A 19,498-nucleotide genomic window follows, 5' to 3' on the forward strand; every position below is an offset into this window, starting at 1 on the left:
TAAAGAAAAGAATAACAAAATTCTGTGAAGCAATTATCCTTCAATTAAAAAAAAAGAATTAAATCTCTTATCCTGCTTCCAAGAGATTTGCTAAACTCGTATTACCACTTAAGTTTTGCCTAAAAACTTGTAATTACAAAAAATCACTAATACAAACTTGCAGAATTTATTCAGCATTCCAGCTACTTATTGTTGGGGGTAAAAACTACATTTTTGTCATTATAATTTTGGATATAGGGTAAGAAAGGAAAGGACCTAATACTTCTAAGATCTCTTTACAATCAAAACATGCCCGAGTCTGTGTATCTCAATAAGATTACTACTGTAGATGCTCTCCTTCAGACATATATTTTCCAGATTGATTGAGGGGTACATCTCATAAAGAAGAAGCCTCAGGAGCAAGGAAGGAGGGGGAATGCTTCAACAGGTCTTGAAATTAGATGGGAAGTCAATGAGTTTCAGGTAGCCTCTCCCAGTCCCTGGGCATGCAGAGAAAACATGAGATGGGAAATCAAAGAACTAATACTGTAGCTCGGATCACTCTTGATCAATCATCACATCTGCGCTTGCATCTAGGGTAGTTCTATTTTCCTCTTTGGCTTTTTGGAGAGTCAGGGAATGGAACACTTGGGCTTCCATTGGAAGACAGTGTATCTATCTGGTTTATCAAAGGCATACATGACATGGCATGATTCCTCCCCCATGTACATACTTCAGTTCTTCACAGCATGTCTTCTTCTTGCTCAAAGCCACAGAACAGGCTGTTTTTGAGGAAATAAATATCACTCGACTTGAAAAGGGATTGTGCCAGTTTGCTGAATATTTTTAGAAGCTGGCATTTCTGCTGGCATGAGCTAGAGAACAGTTTGCTGCATGCACTGTGTGTGCTGAAGCTAACTTCTTTCTAGTCAGCAGAAAATCCCGAGAGTAATGGGAAGACCAAGAGAAAGCCGCAATGAGCTTGGTCAGGATGAGCACTTTCAGGTAACGAACATACCCCGTCTACCTCTGCCTCCCAATGCCCTCATGGCGCCATGCATGAGGCAGGCACTCAATGTCCTTGGCGGATTTCACTGACTCTGTTGATGCCACTCAAGGTGTCTGAGGGATATTCTGGAGCCTTTCCCCCTCTAACACGCACGGAGCGGTGCCACAGCAAGATCATCAACCTGGAAAGAAGGGAACTAGTACTGAGTTCAGGACCTTCTACTTACTATCTTGGGCAAATAACATAACTTCTCAACGTAGAGCTGCACACTCCTATCTGTGCAGAGGCGGGTATACAAAATGATTTCTCAGCGTTTCTTCCACATCTGATGAAGAGACTCGTCATTGCCAATCTCCTTGTGATGAGGAGCTTCGCTGGTGGTCCAGCAGTAAGAAACCACCTTGCAGTGCAAAGGGGACCCTGATTCGATCCTTGGTCTGGGAAGACCCCAGACCCAAGCAACTAAGCCAGTGCACCACAACTACAGAGCCTGGGCTTCAGCTACTGATGCCCGTGTGCCTAGAGCCCGTGCTCCACAAGAGAAGATCGCACACCGCAGCGAGAGAAAGCCCGTGCGCAGTAACGAAGACCAGCTCAGCCAAATAAATATTAAAAAAAAAAAAAAAGAACTTCACATGTCTGCCTAGATTTGAACTTGAATGATTTCTTAGATCTTTAGTTTAGTAGCTATGCAAATATGATCATACTCAGAATAGGAAACTGCAAGACAATATGGTCTAGGAAGCTGTAAAATACAGAAAATTAAATGTGATAATTCCGTTTGGGTTTTCCTGATAGTTCAGTTGGTAAAGAATCTGCCTGCAATGCAGGAGACCCCGGTTCGATTCCTGGGTCAGGAAGAGCCACTGGAGAGGGGATAGGTTACCCACTCCAGTATTCTTGGGCTTTCCTTGTGACTCAGCTGATAAAGTATCTAACATGCAGTGCGGAAGACCTGGGTTTGATCCCTGGGTTGGGAAGATCCCCTGGAGAAGAGAAAGGCTACCCACTCCAGTATTCTGGCCTGGAGAATGCCATGGACTGTATAGTCCATGGAGTCGCAAAGAGTAGGACTGAGTGACTTTCACTTTTACTTTCCCTGTCCAGGGTGCCCAAGTATCATAAATAGCAAGTGGACTTTCTAAGAAAGGGAAGAGATAATTACTGCTACTCCTTTAAATTACTTTTCCATTAGTTCTATGGCACTTAAAGGTGTATGCTGCTGCTGCTGCTAAGTCGTTTCAGTTGTGTCCGACTCTGTGCGACCCCATAGACGGCAGCCCACCAGGCTCCCCCGTCCCTGGGATTCTCCAGGCAAGAACACTGGAGTGGGTTGCCATTTCCTTCTCCAATGCATGAAAGTGAAAAGTGAAAGTGAAGTTGCTCAGTCGTGTCCGACTCTTCGCAACCCCATGGACTGCAGCCTACCAGGCTCCTCCATCCATGGGATTCTCTAGGCAAAAGTACTGGAGTGGGATGCCATTGCCTTCTCCGAATACGTGTCTACATACTCCCTATCCATAAATCTAACAACTTGGTGATTGCTTATAATGGACCTCACTTGTGCAGCATTGGATAAATGTAGATCTTTATTTTACGGCATATTCTCACCAGTTCACATGATTTTTTCTGAGTTATAATGTCTAGTGATTCATTTATTGATTTCTGTATATAACTAGGCATGAAATACATTATTTACAAATTTGTCTAAAGAATTTCTCCATGTAAATTTTGTATGTGTACTTAGCCAAAGTGGGGAGGAACCCAGAGTTCTCCTCCTTTATTTTGACAATATTTGGATATATCCGGAGTACACATTAGATCTGGTTCCAGACACATGTTCCTCCCTGGCCCCTCTTTGGTCTTCTTTTGAATAACTAGTCTACATATAAAATGCATTCCTTTCTTCTCTTGTAACAATATATCAAGATCAATGAAAAAACACCAAAGTACTGCATAAGAGCACCGGATATCCTTCTTAATGCTCATAGCCTATTGACGTAACTGACTAAATCCTCTTTTGATGTTTTTTAAATAAAACTCAGTGAATAGAGATAGATTAATCTTAACTCTGATCATATGATGAAGTCTAATTTTGCTTTGTGTTTGGCCTTCTCGCAATAAAACAACTATGTAAGCAACTCTTTATGTAAACTTTTTTTGTTGTTCTCTTATTAAACCAGCAAAACCAGCAATGAAAGCAGCCTATGGGCAACACTGTTAAAAGTCAAGGTACACTCACTACATATCGCTGTCTTGAACAATGCAGTATAAAAGCACAGAATTAGGAAGAATTAGGAGGATTCCAATATACTGTTCACGAACAGTACATTAGGGCTAAGAAGCTGGTAGTAGCATATGTTTTAATATGGTCTGGTATCGATTCTTTTGGCCAATGTCCTGCTTTAACAGTGGTATAGTCACACTTGAAGATTTCAGATGGAAAGGTAGAGAAGAAAATCAATAGATGCTATCTTTCCACGACCAACCAGCTACATATCTGTATGGTTTTCCGCCATGCTCACATTTAAGGGACCTGAAAGACGCTATGGGGAAGGCTGGCCCAATTTTCAAGCTTTAATAACCTTAGGTATCTACTCTGACCACCTCAAAGACTACAGCTTTAAATCATAAAAGGTTCACAGGAAGGAGTCTATGACCCAGAAAGGATACACATGCATTTGCTCTATATTTTCTGTTTAATTAACATATAAAAAAAGCTTTAAAAAACTTCACTTGCCATACAAACTGATCTGACTGAAAACAAAATCATAGAGAATTGTTTCTGAGCTTTAAAAATATATATAAAGATGCTTATATAGTTAGGCTGTGCAGAAGAAACAGAATTAAAAACTAAAGTCTTTTGTTGCGTTATAATTAACACAGTTTTATCTTTTACTATTGGCAATAATTAGATTCTCAAAAATTAACAAGTATTATTTATATAAAAAGTAATTTCATTTTTGAAGTGCTACAGCCTGCTGGAGGGCAATGGATTGATCTACTAAAAGCATTTTCTATAAGCACCAACTAGAAACATAGGTGGGCACTTGAAACATTACCTCAAGTTTGAAAAGAATAATTCTCATTTTGTAATCAGAAATTTCGACTTTTAGTTACAAACTAAGAGGAAAAATTAGGAATAAATGCTGCTAAAGAATTCTTTTTTACATTTAGAAGAGAAAAAGGAAAGAGTCACAAACTTACCCAGATTCTGTCATCTAAACTCGCATGAAAATACTCTGCTGTTTTTTTCCAGAAGTTGTGCAAACCCCAGTTAAATTCCAACAACACTGTGTTAATTTTGCTCAAATGCAAGCTGAAAACATATTTTAACATCCTGTCAGAATGAGATACTAAGAGTGTCGATAAAATGACACTAAAATAAATGTAAATTTAGATTGCTGTTACAAGTGGCTGCCTGGCTCTGGGAAGATGCTAGGTTGCTATAGTACTTTCCATAGCAACTTTGCATCTTATTACATAAATATTCCCTCAGTGTCCTTAGAGCCTGCTAAGAAAACAGGATTAAATCTACTCCCCAACGTAATGATCCCGCAATCAAACCTTATCAGAATGAAATGCCCAGAAAACACAATAAACTGTAATGTAGATCGCAGTGCTCCTGGCAGCTCAAAGGCATCTGAGTACCACAGGCGGGTCAGGGGCAGCTGTGCTGTGACCTCAAGCTGCCCACCGGTCACTTGTCTACACTCCCTCTGGGTCAAGGTCTCTGCACCTCTTCCTTCCTAAACATTGCTTGGTAAGTTCCCCATTTTTCTCCACTGCCTGCCATCTGTCCATCCGCCCAGGTGCTCTTCACCACACTCTGGGGGCTCCAGTCACCAGGCAGGAAGCCAGGGTTTCAGAGAGCAAATGCAGCGGGGCTAGAAGCACGTGCTGGGCTGTCACCCAGGAAACCAAGCAGAGAACCCGCTGGGCTCCAAGCTAGGATGGACCAGGCGGGGATGGCCAGAGACTCTCCGCCAGGGCTCGCCTGGGTTCTCTGGAGGGGCCACACAGCTAAGTGGCTGAAGCATTAGGGAAAAATCCATGGTCTCTGAGACACAGCACAATTTCAGCAACATGAACTGATTCGACACGAAACACACGATTATGGAAAATTTGTGCATATATGAGAGCAATATTGGGAATACGGCATTGTTGTGTGCTACAGAAAAACAAGATTATAAAGGGATTTGGCTTAAAGAGAGTTGAAGCTCCAAATGTGAATTTACACAACAGATAAGCACGGTCTGGTGGGACAGGTGTGTTGCTGTGACAAGCAACCCTCCACCACAGGGCTGGGACTTTCCGGGTGGCAGCAGTGGTAAAGAACCCACCTGCCAATGCAGGGGATACAAGAGATGTGGGTTTGACCCCTGGGTGAGGAAGATCCTCTGGAGGAGGGCATGGCAACCCACTCCAGTATTCTTGCCTGGAGAATCCCATGGACAGAGGAGCCTGGAGGGCTACAGTCCACAGGGTCGCACAGAGTTGGACACGACAGAAGCGACTTAGCACGCACGACGCACACCTCTTACATATAAAAGGTAAAGAATGATTTATACACTTTTCAGAAATACATCCATCATGAGATGAGAACTGCAGCTGCATGTGAAATCACCAGGGAACTGAAAAATCTGCCCCAAATAAACATTGATTTGATTTCCTTTGGCAAGATTAGCAAGATTAAAATACAAAGGAAGAAACAGAGGAAAAACCTGGACTGCTTGCAAATGAAGCTCCATGTCAAGAGATTAGGAGCGAAGCTGGCTGCTCAGCACACTTCTGAAGACTGATTTCCTCATCTTGAAGACATGTAATTGTAGCTGATCACATCTCCTTGTCTGGCCCTGGAGGTCCCAGAAGACATTCAGTTGTGGTAATAAAATGCTCATGTTTAACTCGGTGGCGACTGATGGACACACATCACCATTCTTATCTCTCTTTTGGGATACCATCGCATGTGAAGACAGGAAGTCTACAAACACCTTAGGTGAGCCTCTGGGGCTGGTGTCTAATTGGAATGCCTCTGTTGGGTCTCCTTTATGGCTCTCAAAAGCACTTCCTTCCAGGAAATAAACTGAATCAGAAAAATGAAGGCAGTCCTGGTGTTCAAAGAGATCAGGGATAGCCAGAGAGCTTTATGATTATTAATCTTTTAACCTGACTTCCGGCTGTATATGAAACTTTAGACATACTGAATACTGATGACCCAATTATGAGTCCCTAACGTGACTCAGTTGTCAAAAATCCTTGTTTAACTTCTTATTGGAATTAAAAAGAAGTCTGTATCTATGCTGTGGTTGAGTCTCCATGGAAAATCGACAACCTGGACAACACTCTTCATAATTAAGAGTATTGGTCCCTACAAAGAACTCCGAGTTTAAATGAGGTGTAGTTAAAATCCAAGAGTGTCTGTACATTATGAAATGGTTTAAGGGTTGTGTATTAAGCAAGGGCTGTTTTAGTTTTACTTTTCTCAAATCTGTGTTCAACATATAATGTATACTCACCAAATACTGCGTGAGGTACACACACTGGAAGCGATGCTCATTTTGTTTTATATGGAATTTAAATTAATGGCCTAAAACATATTTGGCTTCAGGCACTGCGTTTCTATTAACTTAAAAAAAATGTTCATATTTCTCTTCAAAAAGTATCTTATAGCCTGGAGGGCAAGGTAGACTGTGTCTGAACTCTCCCTGTACTCCTGGGTCCATAGTGCCTTGAACACAAGAAGGTGACTGACAGATGCTTGCTGATCACTAGGTTAACACTGAGTTTCAACTCTGGTTCATGGCCTCTTCAGCATGTGGCATGGGAATTCCGGGTATGCAAAAGTTCTGAACGTTGCGGAGAAATCAACCATCCCTGTTTGAACACGCCACTTAATGCCTGACGTTGCAGTTTAACCGGAGCAAGTGTTCTTAGGGCTACCATCCTCTGGTTGACTTACGGGACGGCACCATCCAAAACAGACAGGAAGAAGACTGAAGTCAACCAACGTTTATTGAGCACTTACTTGGTGAAAGGCCCAGTACCAGGTGTTGGAGGAGGATTAAGATAAGAGGCAAAGTTAACAGCCACTGAGTTACTTGTCATGTGCTAGCTGGATGGGCTTCCCAAGGCGCACTGACTCACTGAACTCTCTCAACACTGATGCTGATCAGGTTCTGCCAAAGGAGGCCTTACGCTTTAGGACAGACTTCCTCACTCCTTCCCTTCCTTCCAGTGCACTCCTGCGCCCCCTCCACTGGTGATCTGGAGGGAGGAAGGAGAAAGGGGGAGGGAGAAGCAAACCGGGGAGAGGGAGGGAGAGGGAGTGGGCGGGAGAGAAGGAGAGAAGTAGGAATAGACTTGGCTTCAAAAGTTTGGCTTGATTGCAGCAGGAGGCAGACTGTGCAACAATACATTTGAATTTTTATCAGAAATTATCTTCAGGGGTTTTGGAGCAGGATGCCAGTCTTCCTGAACGAACGCTTTTGATTCGTCTGTCTTGATTTTCAAATGTATTAACAAAACTCATTTTCATTTTCATTAGCATTTCAGTTTGGCTCCGGCAACCCCCTTTCCCCTCTTTAAGAGTCACCTGCTGAGCCTCAGTGACCAGCCTGCCCAGAGTGATCTGGAAGGGACAGCTGGTCTGGGCAAACTCTGGCCAAAGACACTCTGTAAATTACCAGGAGCGGTCAACAGCCAAAGTACAAGGAAGCACTCTTCTTGATCAGAAGAGCAGAGATGGCCTGAAAAACTGTGATTAAAGGAAAAGATTAAACTCAAGGTATCATAGAAATCCTTCCTTTTCTGAAAACCAAAGTCCATTCTCTCCCCATCAGAAATAAAACCTGTGGAGGTTGGGTTTTTGTTCTGGGACAGCAGGGCTGGTAGGAGGCTCCCAGGAGGGGATTCCTCCCTGGCATTTCTAAGAATTTCTGGGTCAGCTGCTGCCAGAAAGGTCTGAGGCAAAATCTCAAGATTTCAGAGAAGAGGAAGGGCCAGAGGATTCCTTGGAGCAGGGAACCCCAACCTCTGGGATCTGATGCCTGATGACCTGAGGTGGAGCTGATGTAATAATAATAGAAATAAAGTGCACAATACATGCAATGTGCTTGAATCATCCTGAAACGGTACGCCCACCCCTCAGTCCATGGAAAAATTCTCTTCCATGAATCCAGCCTCTGGTGTCAAAAAGGTCGGGAATCACTGCAAAAGATGCAGAAGCTTACTTCTATCATGAGTCTGGCAATTTCCCTTCAGCCTCTGAAGACACCTGCTAAGAGGTGACTAGACATGCAAATTTGTACCTAAAAAAAAAAAAAATGAGTGGCCTGTTACCTAAAGAGATGCCTCTGAAAGACCTGTTTCCCTCAGGCTGCGGCTCAGGCAGCTGGACCTGACCCACTTTCAGTAGTTCACAGGGATCTTTTGTCTGAGGCTTGGCCAAAGATCAAGGGGATTCCTGCTCTCAGGCTGTGCCCCCGGAATAGGCAGGGCTGAGAGAACCACCACCTGCCTTTTGGCAGGGTCTTGAGGGCCCGGTGGAACAAGGATGGCTTTTCCTTCCATCTCATCAGTCTTGCACTTTCCCCATAAACCACAGGCCACGTTCTCTGGTCCATCTCGTTTGGAAAAGCACAAGAAAGACTCTGAACTCCTCAGGGCCTGGCATTTGCTCTCTGGTTCTTTCATCTCTGCTCTTGGCACCTGGTGTGGATCATGTACTGGTTGAGTTCATTAATTCTGCTGACCAAAGGAACAAGCCTAGAGAACATTCTGCAAGTTCAGGTCCTATTTCAGGCTCTTATGAGGTGCCTGGGGGAAAAAAGTCATAGCAGTCTGGGAAGGGGTCTTCGGTCAAACCTCCTGGGAGCATCTTTGTGGTCCTGACTGAGAAGAGAGGTCCTTGGTATCTCGCGGATTCTTCTCGAGCAGAGATTGCAGGTCATTCTATAGGAACATGCTTACTACCACAGTCTGTAAGATTTTTCTCTGTGGCTTATTATTATTCTTGTCTGCTCCCGAGTAGGCTATGAAATTATACATATTTCTTACTTGAGAAATTGGTAGGTTGTTTAAAAAGAAATGTCACCACCCCTCAAATAGGAAAAAAAACTTACAGTTTCAATCAGAATTCCTGATTGAGCCTAGTCTTTTCTTCTCTACCTACCTTATAAGGTTGTTAAGGATCCGAGTTTTGTGCAAACTTGCCCCACATCTAGAAACTTCAAAAATGATGAAAGCCTTTTTTGAGAAAAAAAATTACTAATTTATTGGAAGAGCTTGTTGAATTTAAGAAAAATCACACCCAAACTCACTCTCTTCTTCTGATATATGAAAGTGTGCAGAATAGAAATGCTGTGCAGAAGGTGCTTTCCTCACATAAGCAAATCCAAACCCAATAATCGAGCAGTCCTGAGAAACGTGACATCAGTTTAATAAGAGACATTACATGTGTCACATAAGTGTTTGGTTCATTTTCCAGACAAAAGATATATGGCTTCAAAACACAGCGCTGTGGTGCCTGCTTTTACGCTAGGCTTTAAAAGATTTAAATGAATGGAATTTGAGGATGAAAGGGAAATTTTCTAAGGCCTGGCTCTCAAACTTGAGCCTGCATTGGGATTCCCCACAGGCTTTTTTAAATCACAGATTTTTGGATCTCACAACCCTCCTCTTCCATCCCCTGGAGTTTCTGACTCAGTAAGTCCTGAGTAAGACCCAAGAAGTTAACATTTTGAATAAGGTTCTAGGTGATGCTAATATTGCTGGACTGGGGAACAATGTTTTCAAGAACCACTGCTCTAAGGAAACGAAACTCCCCTCTGTATACTTCTGTGCAGGAGCTTTTTCTTGTGATCATCATATGCTTCAGGTATTCTCTCCTAAAGCACTGCAGAAACAGAGTGTTCTGACAGCTTAAAAATTTTTTTTAATTAATTAGTTTAAAAAACAGAAGTATAGTTGATTTACATTGCCGTGCCACTCTCTGCTGTGATTCAGTTATACACACACATTCTTTTCCACTATGTATCCCAGGTGACTGGACTTCTTATAGTTGCCTGTGCTGTGCAGTAGGACCTTGCTGTTTATCTGGTCTAAATGTAATAGCTTACATTTGCCAATCCCGAATTCCTAGTCCATCCCTCTCCTTCCCCCGCTGCCCTTTGGCAACAACAAGTCTATTCTCCGTGTCTGTGAGCCTATCTCTGTTTTGTGGACAGGTTCATTTTGCCATATTTTAGACTCCACATATAAATGATACCGTGCTTTCTCTGACTCACTTCACTTAGTATGATAATCTCTAGCTGCATCCATGTTGCTGCAAATGGCATTATTTCACTCTTTTCTATGGCTGAGTAGTATTCCATTGTGTATATGCACCACATCCTCTTTATCCATTCGTGTGTCGATGGACACTTAGGTTGTCTCCAGGAGGCATAACTCTCCCAGACTTCAGAAAATACTACAAAGCTGCAGTAATCAAAACAGTGTGGTTATCTGAACAACAACAGACATACTGACCAATGGAATAGAACAGAGTCCAGAAGTAAATCCACACACCTACGGTCAATTACTCTCTGTCAAAGGAACTAAGAATATACAATGGGGAAAAGACAGTAACTTCATCAAATGGTGCTGAGAAAGCTGTACAACTGCATGTAGATCGACATTAGGACACACGCTCATGTCATGCACAAAAGTAAACTCAAAATGGTTTAAAGACTTAAACATAAGACATGACAACACAGAACTTCTAGAAGAGAAAACAGGAAAATCATTCTCTGACCTAAATTATACCCATATTTTCTTAGGTCAGTCTCCCAAGGCAATAGAAATTAAAAAAAATTAATACATGGGACCTAATCAAACTTACAAGGTTTTGCACAGTAAAGGAAACCATAAAAAAAAAAAAAAGACAAAGAGACAATCTACGGACTGGAAGAAAATAAGATGTGACTGGCAAAGGCTTAATCTCCAAAATATACAAATAGCTCATACAAATAAACAACAACAGAAAACAACCAACCCTATTTAAAAATGGACAGAAGACCTTAATAGACATTTTTCCAAAGACGACATACACATGGCAAGTAGGCACATGAGAAGATGCTCAGTATCACTGTTAGAGAAATGCAAATCAAAACACCGATCAGAACAGCCATCATTAAAAAAGTTTACGAACAATACACACTGGAGAGGATTGGGAAAAGGGAACCCCCCGACACTGTTGGTGGGAATATAAGCTGGAACAACCGCTGTAGAGAACAGCCTGGAAGTCCCTCAGGAAACTAAAAATAGAACTACTGTATGACCCAGCAATCCCACTGCTAGGCATATACCTGGACAAAACTCTAATTCAGAAAGATACACATAACCTACGTTCATAGCAGCACTCCTGACAACAGCCAAGGCACAGAAGCAGCCTAACTGACAACTTTGAAATCCTGATGACCTGATCATTTTGTAATCCTCATTTTGGCCTCTACTAACAAATTCATAAAAATCCATTGTTCCTGGTCACCTGAGTCTTCCTGTTAAAAGGCCTGGGAGAGGGGACTGTTTTATCCCCTTTTTGGCAATGGTGGCAAGGGTGGTTGTCCCAGGCCCTTTAGGCAACACTCCTCCCCTCAGACAAGCAGTCTCCCTGGGTGTCTCCTACCTCTGAGTGAGCATTTCCCCTGCATGCTTTTATTGATACAACACCGAGGGAATTACACACAATTTGAGAAAAAGAGTTTTAAGTCGGCCTCTCAGATTAGTCAGAGCATATAAAGCAAGGTTTTCTCTAAGCCTCTCTCCTTTTTATAACTCAAGGATTGATGCCCCTTTCTTGGTACTGAATAGGGCCATCCCTTTGATCATAGGTTAGGAACTAAAATTTATTGGAAAAAAATCTAATTCTCCAAGCATGTTGCTTTGGAGGCTAGAAACCTTCTTTAGGGATTAAACATTTCCCATGAAAGAAGTACACTGACTGAAACCAAATTTTATCTGTATTTCAGCATCAGCAGTGGCTGCCACACTCTGGAAGAGGATTTTTATGGGAACAGGCAAATGTCCCCGAAAAAAAAATGTCTTAACAGCCCCAGACTCAGGCACATAAGAAACAAATGGGACAATTTAAATCATTATGTTTCCAAAAAGGAATTTCAAGTTCTATTAATAAAAGGCAGAGTCACTCAAAGATGAAAAGTTTAGCGTAACTCAAATAAAAGTGAGTGATGTGACCACCTGCCGATATGTACGCCCCAGCTAAGATTAGGAAGATCATTACGGCAGCTCACAGGGGTGTGGTGGTGATCAGCGTTACCTGATTCATCGACTCTCATTTTTTTAGTGGGGCTGTCACAGTTCTCATCGTCCGACATTTCCATCTCTTCTTCGCGACGGATGCCCATAAGCTGCTCACTCTGAGCATTCCGAAGTTCCTGGAAGCAGAGGACCCACGGGCGTCAGAGTTGCAGACACATGACACTGCTTTCTCAGCGGTCTCTCGGGGTATTAAGACTGATACAGACATGTCTTCACCTCCCAAACACTGCCCCACCTAACCCAGAGGGGAGTTCTGCAGGGTCTGTGGTGCGGACAGACCGAGGGATTCGGCATCCGATTCGCGAGAAACCCCTGCTCACCAAAGGTGAGTCAAGGGCTTGTAAGCAAGATATTCAATCTCTTGAGTCTTAATTTCCTCTTTGGTAAAAATGGGGGCAATAACATCCACCCAGGCAGGGCTGTTTTGAGGCTCCCACAGAAATGTCTATTACCAGGAATGGCACGCAGGAGGGGCTCAGCTAGTGATTAGAAATACACACAGGAGGATTTTTAAAAAGGCCTCATCTACCCCTGAACCACTGGGGTCACTTTGGGGATACTTCATCTTTCTTAGGGTCAATTCATTCACTGAGATAGTGTAACAATAAGAGTTTTGAGGATAAACAAGTTAATGCATGTGACATTCTTAGCATCATGTGAGATTTGGTTCATTAAGTTGAAAATTAAGTTCATGCGTAATAGTGTCCCTGCACATGTATGTATGTGCTCACATGTGATCTCTCTCTCTCTCTCTCACACACACACACACACACACACACACACACTTACTTCAGATATCCAAAGGTGTTCCAGGACAAAATAAAAGCAGATGCCTTCTTTTCTGGCATTTCACATTATCACAGGGGTTTATTGTTTGTGATGTAATGGTTGTTTTAGCATCCCTTTAAGATCTAAGGATTGTATCTTTCTCTGTTTCCTAGAGAAGTGACTGTAATCAAGGCATTTAATTTCTTTGAGTCTCAGTCTACTCACACATAAACGAGATAGTAGTAATACAAGGCTGTTTGAATGGAAAAGTGTTATGTTAAAATTCATTTTCGAAAATAAAGACTTAGATAATAAATTGTTTACTACTGTGCCTAAAAATCAGGACACTGTAATGGTTTACATTAAATTACTATATTACTATTTTGCATCAAGCTGGATATTATATATTTGTAAATTCTTATCTATTCTGTTCTCTTATATGTTCTGGTCTTAAAGAGGGAAAAAAAAATAAGAGCAGGGTTGCATTATTATTTTTCTCCCCATTTAAACCAAGGTCTCTAAATAAAAGTCAAACAGTTAAAATAATTTCACTTTATAATAAATGACTCTATGACTCACAATAAAACTAAATCACAGCACTAACGTGTCAGTGGCATGACTTTAAACGCAAAGTGCCCTTTCAATGGATGGATGTGTCTGTATTATTCTGTTATAGGTCCTCTCAATTCTCCTCTCTCCATAATGCACACATTTTAACTGAAGCACGATGGATGGGGAATTATGTTTTGCCAATCACACTCGCACGGTCAGCTCTGAACCCCAGGAACCACTACTGCAGAAACAGGGAAGTCACAAGACAGGGAGAAGGAGAGGTAGAAGGGACGTCCCTGGGACAGGACCACCCGTCACCGGGCAGTCCTGAGCGGCACAGGATGAAGGCAGTGTTCCCTTATTTGACCGTGCCACCCAGCAGAGAGAGGTTCCAATTCCGCCTTAATAACACCATCGGAGCTCAGAGGTGGTTGTCACATGTGATTAGTGGGGAGGTTTTTAGATTGTGGACAGCTAATCTTTCCACTGACAAGGAGCCCACTTCCCCAGGAGGTGGCCTGAAAATACTCGAAACAAAGAAACTTCAGGTGGAAAGAATAAAGGAGGCTGAAAGGGTCTGTTGTTTAGTCTTTACAATTAATGACAAACTGTCATACAGTAGCTGTTCTCGGAAGGGTGATGGAAAGGAAAAAAAAATTGAAGGGGGAACAAAAAGCGGTGGGTGTTTCCACAGGGTGCCTCTGGTTCAGCAGTAAATCACTAGTACACTCTAATAAATCTGTAAAGGTGTTGCCGATAATTAACAGATGCTGTTCACGGGAACGTGGAAAAAATCAAGCCAATTATCAAGCTTATATGCAACTGAGAAATCATCCACAATGTTAAACTGCCAACTGGTATTTAATCAGTTAGGCGACACGGAGGAGAGAAAATCAAAGGTAATTTAGAATTCTATCTCCTGGTGTATCAAAAGAGGCGGTGGGAGCGGCAAGGAGATGCAAAGACCCTTTCCAGGAGCATCTCTCTGGACTGCTTCCGTTTCTGCCTCCCGGGAGGGAGTGAAGCAAGCAGGGTTCCTTGGGACAAAGCCAGAACCCTTTGTGTGTCCCGTTCAGCAAAGGAGAGGATGGCCCTGCACAGGAGGCGGCGGCGGGGCTAGGGGAGCAGGATCAGACATGGCAGGAAGCCTGATGGATCAATGAGTTGCTGACACTCACATATTAATGCCAGATTTGGTAGGTCTGGATTTATCCAGAGTTAAGCCACCTGCCCTTCTCTTAACATTTCTCCTAGTATGTCTGGTTTTGTGTGAAGCCAAAAAAGCAAACAATTCATAGGCAGATCATTCCCACACCTGAATCGTGCTTTGTGGATTCCAATGAGTGTCTCAGAACACTCATCTTGGATATTTCATCACTGATTTCCGGGACTCTTTCCTCCTGAAAATCAACACTGACATGGATCCTGAGTCAGTCAGTGTCTGCGAGGGCCTGAGATGAGCTCCTGTTGGTTTTCTGTCCCCCTTTTCCCCAACATTAAAGAGAAACCCCACCTCCTCCTTATCCATCATCCTGGGCAGAGGAACAGAATTGTATCAGTCACCAGCCACATTCTCCGAATTTGTGAACAAAATAAAAAATGTCCTTCTTCATAATAAATTGCACTAGCGTTTTAAGTGTCCCATTATTGTGAAGTCATTCAGTATTCACCATAATAACAGTGATAATAAAGGATTCATTTGGTATGCATGTGGATGCTACATCCAGCGCCACTGGTATTCAACTGTAATTTAGCATTAGTTAATGGGCACTTAAAATGCTACCCAGATGACTGATTCCCCGGCACTTTGTGGTTCCTCAAACTCTACATAAAACACTTATTTTCCAAGTGTAGCCAAAATCATTAAATAAATAAACCTTACCTTCTATAAGTTTGGGATTTGGAAGGAGGGGGTTATCATTTAGAGAGCTTTAATATTAACATGCTAGAGATGGAGAAGCATCCAAATGAAAGACATTCTCTCGTTAAATAAAAAAAAAGGAAGAAGCAAACAAAGACAGTATACTTACTTTCAAATTACAGGTTCAAAGCGAACACTACACTGCAGGGTTAAAAATAACAGCTGGACAGGTAATGACTCATGACACATTCTGGTTCTTGTAGGTGGCAGGGAAGGTCGAGGTCTGAGCCCTTGCCTCGGGGTAGATACTCACACTTCACACATGCACTGATGCAGAAAGGTGGGCAGTGCTAGCCAGGACATTCACTACCTGGGGACATCTGCTCTGGGGAGGGATCTGACGGGGCCCCTCGGCTGGCACAGGAGACTACAGCACTGCTTAAGATGAGAAGACGTGGCTGAAAGGCACACTTGCCCTTTCTAGCCAAGGGGCAAATGGAACCATGGTGCCGCAGAACACTGGAAAAAAACAACTCAGTCAAGACCAGTTTTCTATTTTACGTTACACTTTTTCGGCACAACGATTACGCCAAGGGCTTATTTCCGAGCTCTTTCCTATGAATGGGAGAGATGCTTTTCTCTGCAGGAAAGAAAAGCTCTCCGTCCTCCAAGCATCAGGTCAGCTGCTTTTATGGACCAGGGGACCAATCTGAGCTGGATGTGGGGCTGACAGTGAGACAGGACACGGGCCGGTGGACTGCCCGCTGTAACAGAAACCATCATGGCTGTAGCCACACTCTTCCCTGCCAATCCAGCTGTGTGACGGTGGTTAGAAAGTAATAATAAAATCACCAACCTCAGAGTGCTTTCGCCAAATGTCTATGTTCTTGCGCTGAGCTTTCGAGAAATGGTCCCAAGCTTTTTGTCTGGTAGAAGCGTTGAAAACGGCCACAATCTGCTCAACTTTGGTGAACAAGGAAGTCAAACAAGACAAGTAATTTATGTTGTGATCACTCCAGGGAAGCAAAGCAAAGGCACTAAGAGTCTATAGATGATGTCACAGTAGAAATGACATCATCCATATCCATCCAATTCGTGCCTTTTCGTACTTACATGTTAGCAAGGTTGGGGAGGTCTCCCTTCAAGTCTGTCTCCACAACTTTAGGTTAACACAAATTCTAAATACGGCTGGGAAAAGGGCATGGACATTGGCACCCCAGCCTTCTTTAGCTCGTGTCTAAAAACATGACTTGGTGGATCTGTCAATGTAGATCTATAGATATCCAGGCACTGGTGGTGGCATACAGATACCGATCTACAAATCCAGGAATGCCTGGGGTTGGGGCCTGAGAAGTGAAGCCGGGGTGGAGCGGCTGAACGAGGAAGTGGCAAACATCCATCTTTCCCTCTGCTGGCCTCCATCTCAAGGGCCCTGTTGCCGCCCTCTGAAGACATTACCGTGTCCAAGTTCCAAGGTGGGGCAGTGAGTAGTGGTGTCACATTTCCCCTCGATCTCAAGGCCATTTTTACTCGTTGGTCCCCCTTTCTCCCCTGTGGCACCCACTGCAGCCAGCTCTCCAGCCCTCTGGCAGTAAACAGGAGCCACTGCCTCCACTTCAAGACAGACCAAGGCTCTCACCCAACCAGCAGCACACTGCATGCAGATCTTAATGCAACACCATATGGCGCCCTCCACGCTTTCAGCACGGCCACGACCATTCTCGGTGACTCCGTTTTCACTTTCATAAAGCTCCCCTCCCCCCTCAGGCTCCCAACACCCTTGAAGTTCTACTTCTATCACTTTGACTTAACACAGCACTTCTGTGGCTTCCAGGCAAGGTGCTGTGTCCATGGTCAGTGCTGAGGGGTGGTGAACAAAGCTCTCCAGGGAAAGGAAAGGACTCTTAGCAGTGGAGCTCAGAGGCGGGGCCAACCGACTGCAGATTTAATTTTGCTCAAGCGGTTATCAATCTACTAAGCACGGGATTAAGGAAATCGTGGCACTGAATGAACCATATGATTAAACCCGAACTTCTAAACATTTAGGAAATGTTAGGAAAGCACAGGTAAAATGAGCTTCTTATGGATGCTAACGCTCTGCTTAACATAAATCTTTCTTAAGTGATTTCCCAGGGCTCTATTATAAAAAAGGACATCAAAGCTCTTCCCAATCTTCCAGGTGTCCAAAGAATGTCAAAGAGAAATAGAATAATGCCCACAGAAGAGCAGCACCTGGTGCCCTGATTTCAAAAGTGAGCCCACAAAACAAACAAGTGTGTGATGGAGGAGAGGAAGAAAGCGGATTTCCTTCACTGACTACACGGTGCTGGCTAAGTTGCTGCAGTCGTGTCTGACTCTTCACGACCCTATGGACTGTAGCCCACCAGGCTCCTCTATCCATGGGGATTTTCTAAGCCAAGATTACTGGAGTGGGTTGCCATGCCTTCCTCCAGGGGATCTTCCCGACCCAGGGATCGAACCTGCGTCTCTCATGTCTCCTGTATTGGCAGGTGGGTTCTTCACAACTGAGCCACCCGGGAAGCCCTACTACCTGGTAAATATCTTCTAATATTAACAAGCAACTACTTCTCACTCTGTGGGTGATTTTCAAAGGGGCTCTCCCGTGGACTGTTTTCTGCCTCAAGGGAATCCCAACTCCAAATCTCATCAAACTTCATCCTCCGGTCACCTGATGAATTTGTTGCGCTTACTTGGAACAGGAGGATCGGTGGGCAGCTAAGCTCTCCCCCACCTTGAGTATACTCGGTTCCCCTCTCCCACCTCACCTAGAGGAAGGAACACTTCCAGGCCAGTCCCGCCAAGCCACCCCCAGTGCTGACTTTCCCCTGATCACCCACCCCCAGGGCTCCGCTCAGCTGCGCGGCTGGTGGAGAACTGGTTCGGCTTCCGCCGCCTGGGTTTCCTGTTGCTTTGTCTGCGGGGAGGCTGCGAGAATCTGGGGCTTCAAGCTGCCTGCTGCACGGGCAACACAGAGCAGCCGGCCCAAAAGGCCACGGTGGGATCCACCGTCTAATAAGATTATCTGTCCGGGGTGGTGATCGTGGGATTGTTAGAGAGTAAAGGGCTCCATTGCTTTTAATAGTAGAACTCTAACCAGCATCATGGTTAGATGACGGTGTCCTGAATGGTGGGCGTCCTGACACCAGGCCTGAGGACAAAGCACAGGACAGGTTGAGACGGAGTATCTGGGGGGTGCAAGTCAACATTCTGCTAGCAGTGAGGGAAGGCTGTTAATAGAGGGGATATACAACAGTGAAAATGGTGAAGTCACATGTGTGTGTGTGGAGTGGCAGGAAAGTAAGAGGGATCATTAATGCATGTGGAGGCGTACAGAAGGCAAGGCACGTAGAGAAAAGACTGCGCAGGTTCAAGGGTTAAAACAGACTCCTGGGTATCTACTGAAGCCCAGTACTCTTGAATGAGGTTAAATGCCTCAATTATTTAGTACATGTTATTACCACATCTCAGGGCATAAGTTCAATTCATTCATTCATTCAGCAAACATAGAAGATCCTCCAAATGAACAAGCATTTGACTGATTGCTAGAAACACACAATTAAGACAGAGCTCATGCCCTTGATGAGATCACTGTCTCTAGGGAGAAATAAAGACAAGCAGGTAATTACCCTACACAAGAGAGGTATTGATGACAGCTACCAGTCCATTCTAAAGGAGATCAGCCCTGGGTGTTCTTTGGAAGGAATGATGCTAAAGCTGAAACTCCAGTACTTTGGCCACTTCATGCAAAGAGTTGACTCACTGGAAAAGACTCTGATGCTGGGAGGGATTGGGGGCAGGAGGAGAAGGGGACAACAGAGGATGAGATGGCTGGATGGCATCACCAACTGGATGGACGTGAGTCTGAGTGAACTCTGGGAGTTGGTGAGGGACAGGGAGGCCTGGTGTGCTGTGATTCATGGGGTCGCAAAGAGTTGGACATGACTGAGTGACTGAACTGAACTGAACTGATGGGGACACAGTAACTAACT

At 43.8% G+C, this 19,498-nt stretch overlaps 1 protein-coding gene across 5 annotated transcripts in view; it reads right to left on the reverse strand.

The window, feature by feature from the left end:
* The window catches only part of ENOX1 (ecto-NOX disulfide-thiol exchanger 1), a 687,342-nt gene that overhangs the window by 130,724 nt on the left and 537,120 nt on the right, over window positions 1-19,498 (reverse strand). For all 5 annotated transcript variants that reach the window (XM_070380253.1, XM_070380256.1, XM_070380252.1 and 2 more), the window contains 2 exons: window positions 16,345-16,451; window positions 12,306-12,423 (listed from right to left, as the gene is read on the reverse strand). In XM_070380253.1, the coding sequence (XP_070236354.1) occupies window positions 12,306-12,423; window positions 16,345-16,451 (225 nt within the window). The remainder of the gene's footprint in view (window positions 1-12,305; window positions 12,424-16,344; window positions 16,452-19,498) is intronic.

Source organism: Bos mutus, chromosome 12 (genome assembly GCF_027580195.1).
Source record: "Bos mutus isolate GX-2022 chromosome 12, NWIPB_WYAK_1.1, whole genome shotgun sequence".
NCBI lineage: Eukaryota > Metazoa > Chordata > Mammalia > Artiodactyla > Bovidae > Bos > Bos mutus.